The sequence below is a fragment of the Lactuca serriola genome, chromosome 1 (assembly GCF_051521515.1).
Source record: "Lactuca serriola cultivar US96UC23 chromosome 1, Lser_US96UC23_V15, whole genome shotgun sequence".
Taxonomy (NCBI): Eukaryota; Viridiplantae; Streptophyta; class Magnoliopsida; order Asterales; family Asteraceae; genus Lactuca; species Lactuca serriola.
This window is the reverse complement of record NC_136408.1, coordinates 46239975-46248232: the sequence shown is the minus strand read 5'-3', so window position 1 is coordinate 46248232 and position 8258 is coordinate 46239975. Positions and strand designations below refer to the sequence as shown.

At 39.1% G+C, this 8258-nt stretch overlaps 1 protein-coding gene across 1 annotated transcript; it reads right to left on the bottom strand.

Annotated features, from left to right (window-relative positions):
- Positions 1-7368: 7368 nt before the first annotated feature.
- Positions 7369-7854, bottom strand: LOC145054398 (uncharacterized). Its single transcript, XM_079002568.1, has one exon. It carries the CDS (start codon positions 7852-7854, stop codon positions 7369-7371), a length of 486 nt encoding a protein of 161 aa, XP_078858694.1.
- Between the last annotated feature and the right edge of the window lie 404 nt (positions 7855-8258).

The window sequence follows — 8258 nt, the reverse complement described above, 5'->3', positions numbered from 1 at the left end:
TCCCCAGCAACTCCTGAAGCTGCGAGGATAACTCTTGCATCTCTGGAGGTGCAAGACGATAAGGCACCTTAGCTATAGGCGCAGCCCCCGGAACCAAATCAATACCAAACTCCACTTGCCTCACAAGAGGTACTCCCGGCAGCTCCTCGGGAAAGACATCTGGAAACTCACGCACCACCGGTACCTCCCCAACTGAACTCGGTCTCTCGGAAGTCGCTCGCGTATCCATCACATACGCCACAAAACCCTTACAGCCCTGCTGTAGACACTGCCTCGCCCTAGCGGCCGAACAAAAGGCTGATCCCGAACGTGTACCCTCGCCGTACACCGAAAGAACTCCCCCACTAGGGTCTCGTATAGTCACCAGCTGACGCTCACAGTCGATAACCGCGCCGAATCGGCTCAACCAGTCCATGCCCACAATGACACAAACATCACCCATCGCAATAGGAATCAGATCAATCGGAAACTCAACCCCGAAAATCTCTAACACACATCCCCGGAAAACCTCTGTGGCACAAATCACTCTATCGTCAGCTATGGAAACTCTCAGAGGCCGACTCAATGCCTCACGACTAACACTGATATGCTGACCAAAGGCCAAAGATACAAAAGACCGACTCGCACCCGAGTCAAATAACACTAAAGCAGGTACGGAGTTCACAAGAAAGGTACCTACGCATAACATAATATAAGCATAACATCATATATCAAAAATAAATACACGAAAGGAAACATACCAGCCACAACATCGGGCGCAGCGCAGACCTCCTCCGCAGTCAACTGGAAGGCTCTCCCTCGAGCTCTCGGCGCCTCGGCCTTCACAGGCCGACTCTCTGTAGCTCTGATGGCGGCAGGAGCAGACCCCTGAGATGCTCCGTGCAACTGCGGACACTCGGCCTTCCGGTGTCCGGTCTGGTTGCAGTGAAAGCACACTGCAAACCCCTTGGGGCAGTCCTTGGCCATGTGCCCCTCCTTGCCACATTTGTAGCAAGACCCCGCTCGGCAAACTCCGTCATGACCCTTGCCGCACTTTCCGAAAGTGCGGCCCTTCTGGCTCCCTGGTCTGGGATCAGCAGGCTTGGCCCGCTTGGCGGCCGGCTGCGACAGTGCCGGTCGCCGATCCCTCCCCTGAGACTCCGCCTCCTCCCTGGCCTGAGTCTCAAGCTCAATCTCCCTCTTCCGGGCATTTGCCTGAAGCTCGGAAAATGTCCGGTACGAGGAGTTCGCAGCGAACTCCCGAATATCCCGCCTCAAGATGCTCAAGTAGCGGCTCATACGTGCCTGCTCAGTGGACACATGCTCAGGGCAGAACATCGCCCTCTCGTGGAACATCCTCGTGATCGCTGTAACAGACTCAGTACCCTGCTTGAGGGTCAGAAACTCCTGTGCTAAACGCTCCCTCTCCACCTGGGGAACGTACTCATCCCGAAACATGGTGGTGAACCTCTCCCAGGTCACCGCAGAAAGCTCAGCAGGCGTATAATGCGCCGTCACGAACTTCCACCAGTCCTTCGCTCCCAAGCGAAGCTAATTCAGCGCGAACCGGACCTTCAAATGCTCAGGAGACGAGCAAGTGAAGAAACACCCCTCAATATCAGATATCCACCTCATCGCTGCCACCGGATCCTGAGTACCATCAAACTCTGGTGGTTTTGTGTTGCTGAACTCACGGAACAGCAACGCATCCCCACCCTGCGGCCTCGCAGCAGCAATCGCTGCGGTAGCCGCTGCAGCAGCAGCCTCAGAAAGAGCGGCATAACGCTCATCAAACGTCTCAATCAATGTGGTCTTTATAGACCCAAACATCTCCGGTATCTCTGCCCTGATGGCCGCAGCCACCTCCTCCTGAATGATCCGACGGATCTCCTCCTCACTGGTACCACTGCTCTCGGGCATCAAACGTGTCCTCACCATGATCTACCTCTGAAATACAACATACGATAAATTAGAATCCACACGAGTATGCTCACACTCGTCAACTCTTTCCTCCTCGATTCTTGGCATTCCAAAGATTCTGACTTGGGCTGCACACCGCCCCGGTGCTTCCAGTAGTACGGGCCCAATACTACTGTCCGCACCGCACCGGAATACACTCCAAGTCCTTCTCTTTGGATCCCAGGTCTCAAGTACTCTATCATGCATAGACCACTCTCTAATAGATCTCTCATAAGCCCCTCGCTGCTACCTACTCACTCTCAAGCATCTCATAGCAGCTCACATCTCCCTAGGCTAAGGCATCACAAATCAGGCCACCCTAGTCCTAATAGCAATACCTAGCCTACTCTAGCATGCGGATACATCATATTAATATCGCATAATATATAAATGTATTTTGGGAAATCACCGTCTGGGCGCTGACTGATCGTACACACATCTCTTGCTCTGCGTTTTTCAAAAAAAATCTTTTACTCTTTTTGAAAATACATTTTAAATCCTCAGTTTGAGTTCAAATACGCCCGAAGGTGTACTCGAATCCCTCAAACCAAGGCTCTGATACCAACTTGTAACACCGAAAATTTTAAAATAATTTTTTAACAATTTATAAAAACATTTCTCATTAATTTTTCATAAAAACATCAGATTTAAATCTCAATTCACATTACACAAAATCCCAAGATCAATGTAAATATATCAAAGTCCCCTGCGTGTGTACAGATCAAGCCAGCGCCTTCCCACGGTCATCGCTAGTACCTGAAACAACAACACTAACACTGTAAGCACGAAGCTTAGTGAGTTCCCCAAAATACCACATAAACACATATTAGCCACTCGAGGCTATAACTCTATGGGTCCGTGCACCCAACTCTGTGAACCCTCAGGTTCTAACTCTAAGAACCTTCCGGTTCCACTCTGTAATCATGCACAGCATAAATCACATAGAAATAATGCAGTACAACACATAACATACACATAACATACATACACTAACACATAACTCTGATTACCTACTCAAGGTAAAGTATAGTGAGAAGACTCACCTCGCGGATCTCGATGACTCACAAATCCTGAATCCCTCGTGCCCGATCCTCCGAGCTATAATCCTCCTATAACATCATATGTCTCTAATTAACACTTTTTATCTCTAAGGTTGACTATCCCTAAGAAGTCAACACAGGTCAACTCTGGTCAACGGTCAACGGTCAACTTTGACCGGACTCAGCGAGTGCACGAGGGCAACTCGGCGAGTCTAGACGTTTTCACCAACTCTCTAGGATTCCCTTCTTACACGTCGAGTACTCCCCCTGACTCGACGGGTTCCACCTGGAAGAATCGCGGGGCCACCCCGACTCAACTCGCCGAGTCTCAAGAACGACTCGGCGAGTCCCAGCTCGACTCAGACCACTTGACAACCCTCTCTAACTCGCCCTGACTCACTGGGTCAATCCATGACTCGATTGGACCACTCACTGGTCGGTCCAAGGCAATCTTCAAGCTACTCGCCGAGTCTGCTCATCGGACTCGGCGAGTCCATGCCATGCAATCACTCAAACTTGCTTCTAAGGTCAGATCTATTCCAACAATTCATAGATCTAGCCTTCCTAGAATGATTCACCACGTAAAGCTCCAGACTTTGTGCATAAACAACCTCTATATGACCATATATGAAGAATCATCAACAAATCTCACTACTCAATGTCATAACCTCCATTGTTCTATATAAAGCTTGATGAATGAGGCTCTCTGGACCTCTATGGATCCAGATCCGAAGTCTCATCACTAGCAAGGGACTATTTGACCGTCCAATCAACTCAACAAGGTCACAAGAAACCCTAAAATCAATTATACTTCACAAAACAGGAGATGAGCCGAAATCATACCTTTAGATTGAAGGGCTAAGCTTCAAATCCACCGAATAGCAGTCCCCTTTGCCTCCTCTTGGCTAGAGCCTTCCTCTTCTTTGCTAAACAACACACAAATGACAAGAAATGCTTCCTTTCTCTCTCAAATCGCTAAAGCACTCTAGGGTTTCTCTCTATGGACTGTTGGGTGCAAATGACGGCCATAAGGCCCTTTAAATAGGTCCCAAACCCGAGAAATTAGGGTTTCATTAAACAACGTGGACTCGCCGAGTCCATATCCTGGACTCGCCGAGTCCAGACGAATCCCGCGTCCAGAATCGCGACCCTACTCGGCGAGTCTGAGCTCCAACTCGCCGAGTCCCCTCTCAAAACACCAAAAAAACAAAACAATAAAATACCTGGAAATCCGGGCTGTTACAGTAACACCCAACTCTTGGTGTATCAAAATATATCAAACATGTCGATTTTGTGAAGGAGGGAATGTCCATGGTGACTCGGGTTATAGGGGGCGTCTTGTTAAATCTTGAAAAATAAACGTAAAATGTAATTTTTAAGAAAACTTGTTGAAAGTTTTGTTGATGCAATTAACTATATAATTTTGTGGGCACATGTTATAAGGTTTTCCAACCAATTACACCGTTTTAACATTAAATTGGCATGTTTTTTTGTTTAAAACGTAATTTATCTTCAACCTACTATACTGTTTTTAACATTAAAAAAAAATCAAACTCTTTGGTGCTTATTGCTTTTTTAATGCTAAAATGATGTTTGGTGTTTAGTGCTTTTTTAATGCTAAAATTATGTTCATTGGCGTATTTGGTGTTTATTACTTTTTTAATGATAAAATGATGTTGATTAGGAATGATTTAACTTTTAGGATTTTTACTCTATTTAACTTTTTTTTTTTTTAAGAAATCCATGTAAGTGAGCTCTCATTCTCATATTACAATACTTTCCAAGCTCTTGTATATATAAAAATCAACCCAATACATGTCGAAAACTCAAGTGATAACAATCTAAACAGGTGTTACATTGTCAGATAGATTTTAAAAAAAAATCAAATGGCAAATTAAGCTTCCACAATAGCTAAATGTACTCACATTTTTCGAGCAACTTGAACACTAGAAGGGAGCATCCGAGTGATCCACGATCGACTACAACTCCCTTCTCGTGCAATATTGCCCTTGAAAGTATTATCGCTCATATAAGTAAAAGGCAAACCCAACTTTTGGCTTAAGGGTGACTATGGTACTATTATTGTTAATATTTTTATAGACATGTTTTGTATATAAATCATTAGTTTAAAATCCGTGGAAATCACGGTTATAAAATTAATTAAATTTTAATAGTGAAAACTCAAAATAATTAATCAATTATTTTAAATAAATTATTAATTAACTGATATTTTTTTAGTTATATAAAATTTAATCATTAATTTAAATAAATATATGAAATTCTATCACCTTATAGTTTATATTAATTTTATTTTAATTTTTATTCTAGTGTTATTAGTTTAATGTAATTAGAGTGGGAAATTTAAATTTTAAAATTTGAAATTAAAAATTAGTAAGTTGATAAGTGACATACATTAATTAGGAGGTATAATAGGATGACACATGACATAAGAAGAATAAAATCTACATTAATTATGAGGCTTAATATGATGACACATATCAAAAGGAGATTAAAACTATTCTTTTATTAGAATAAGGATGTCAGTCCAGCTCACTTGCTTTTGTAATATGTATTTATTCTCCGAAAAATAAGATATCATTTACAGAAAAGAAAAATATATTACAAATTTGGAGGTATTGCACCTACAACCTACAAAAGGCCACGTTTTGTTCTTCATGATATTATAATTTCTTTGGTTTTCCAAATTACAATTCTTAAATTACATTTTCTTGATTAATTTCGTCATGGCAATTTAACAAAAAAAAGTCATTAAAATCACTACCACTAAGAGAAATTTTGATTGCCCTTAACTGATCTTCACGACAATCGATCTTCAATTGGGAAGTTTACCCTTAGTTTATTAGTAAATAAACTCACTTAGCTCGATTTGTGTTATGATCAGAAATACAACATTATCGTGTTAAACATAGAAAAAAAAAGTTATCAACCATCAAAATAAGAAAATAACAAATATGAATACAACAGATAAAATAAAAAAAGCACGTTTATAATGACATCAAGTATTACTATTTATATTACAATATGACTCCATCTAACCCAACAATGCATCAAAAAACAATGAAATATCTAGTGAGATACCAATTACTATATGAACTTCTTCGCCGCCATGGAGGTTTTTATACAGTTAACTAGTTTATAATTCGTGCCACCACAATTATAAAATTAATTAAACTTTAATAGTAAAAACTTAAAATTATTAACCATTTATTTTAAATAAATTATTAATTAAGAAAAAAAATTTAGTTATATAAAATTATAATCATTGATTTAAATAAATATGTAAAATTATATCATTTTATAATCTATGTTATTTTTATTTTAATTTTTAATCTAATTTATTAATTTAATATAAATAGAGTGGGAAAATTTAAAATTTAAAATGGAGAATCAATAGATTGACAAGTAAAACATATTAATTAGAAGACATAATAAAATGACATATGACAACAGAAAAACAAAATATACATTAATTATGAGGCCTAATATGACGATACATATTAAAAAAATTATTCTTTTATTAAAAAGAAAAGGATTGGTTTTTAAATAACAAATCTAATAACATTTAAATGTTCATGTCTTAGATGAAACATGAGGGCATAGAACAAAACCTATGCTGATGGATTTGAAGCCCGTTGGGCCAGATCCCTTTAATATAATTAATTACTTTTATGTTTCTTACATATAATTTTTATTTTATTTGAAATTTAACATGTTTCATTTTAGCTAAATTACATATTTACAACTTTACATGAGCAAAAACAGAAAAATTACACTATTTTACTTTTTTTTTTTTTTTTTTTTTTTTTTTTTTTTTTTTGTTTTGTTTTGTCAATTTAACTAATACAAATGAGGACAAGAGCCCTAAGTTGAAACTAATTTGATAGAAAGTAACCACTTAATTAATTTAGAAAATAGCATGTGATAAATTGACAAGAGCCCTAAGTTGAAACTAATTTGATAGAAAGTAACCACTTAATTAATTTAGAAAATAGCATGTGATAAATACAATTTCAAGAATATAATATGTAACTAATAGCGTTTATCATTTAAACATGTAACCAAATTCAAACCAATATCATTTTTATTGATTGTCTGAAAAAAGTTCTGCAATGGTGGACAAAAACACATATATTTATTGTGTACAGGTGCATCTACACATTCCAAAAATTAGAACAAACAAAACTGGAGTTTGTTGTATAACAATCAACAAATATATTTCCATGTATATATGCTACTAAAAAAAGAAAACAATTCAGATCTCTCAACTAAATTAATCATGTATTTTTTTCAATCACTCAAGGCAACAATATAAATCAAACTTATATACTCTTCATTTGCATTCATTTATCTTTTAGTTCTTACCTTTTTATCATTTCCCAATTTCTTGCAGGTCTGTATACGACGAAGATTCAAGTGCAAGATCTGTAATACAACTTGATGATCGACTGAGTCGGATGCTACCGGTGTGCCTCAATGGACTACTTGGCGCAGACCTTAATGATCTTGGCGACTCCAAACTGCGCCGGAGAATCTGTCTCATAGCAGTGATCAAATGAACCGCCGGATTCGGTGGCGGATCTGACGACGATGACATCCTGCAAAAGTTCATATGACGAAACATAGCCTCTTCGGTGCTGATCATCAGCCTTTCACTCCTCATTATTTCATCTTTCACCGCCTCTCCACACAATCCGCAGATCCATTTACCGTCATACCTCTCCCGGATCCTCTCTATATACGCCGGCGTACACTCCTCCGTCAATCCGCAGCAATCACACGTAGCAAACTCTACTTCCGTCGTTTGAGAATCCGTCGGAGGTATAATCATCACATCGCTCATAACTGTAGTAGACATATCTGAAACGAACAAGTAACAAAACTATCAGCATAGAATCTCATAATCAACAACTCGATCCAAACAAACTAAACAAATCATATTAACCAGTATTTCAGTAATCAAAATTCAAAATCTATAATTCTATGGAAACAAACGAAGTTAATTACCAGTAGTAGAAGCAAGGGGGGTTTGATACTTTGTGCAAACAATGAATCTCGTTAGAATCAGGTGAAATAAACAAAGTCGCCGTATATAAAAATCTTAATCCTTGATCTCTCTATTGGAACTCTTCTTCTTCAACGTTCGATTCTTCGGTAAAAACGAACAAACATCTGCTAGACATTTCAGATGAATTTGAATCTAAATTCTCACTGTTTTTGTTACGATCAAAATGAAAAATCAAAGTGGTTTTGTTGTGAGGG

What these genes read in the sequence shown, in the direction of transcription:
- LOC145054398 (XM_079002568.1), bottom strand. Translation starts at nt 7,854, where the DNA reads ATGTCTACTACAGTTATGAGCGATGTGATGATTATACCTCCGACGGAT.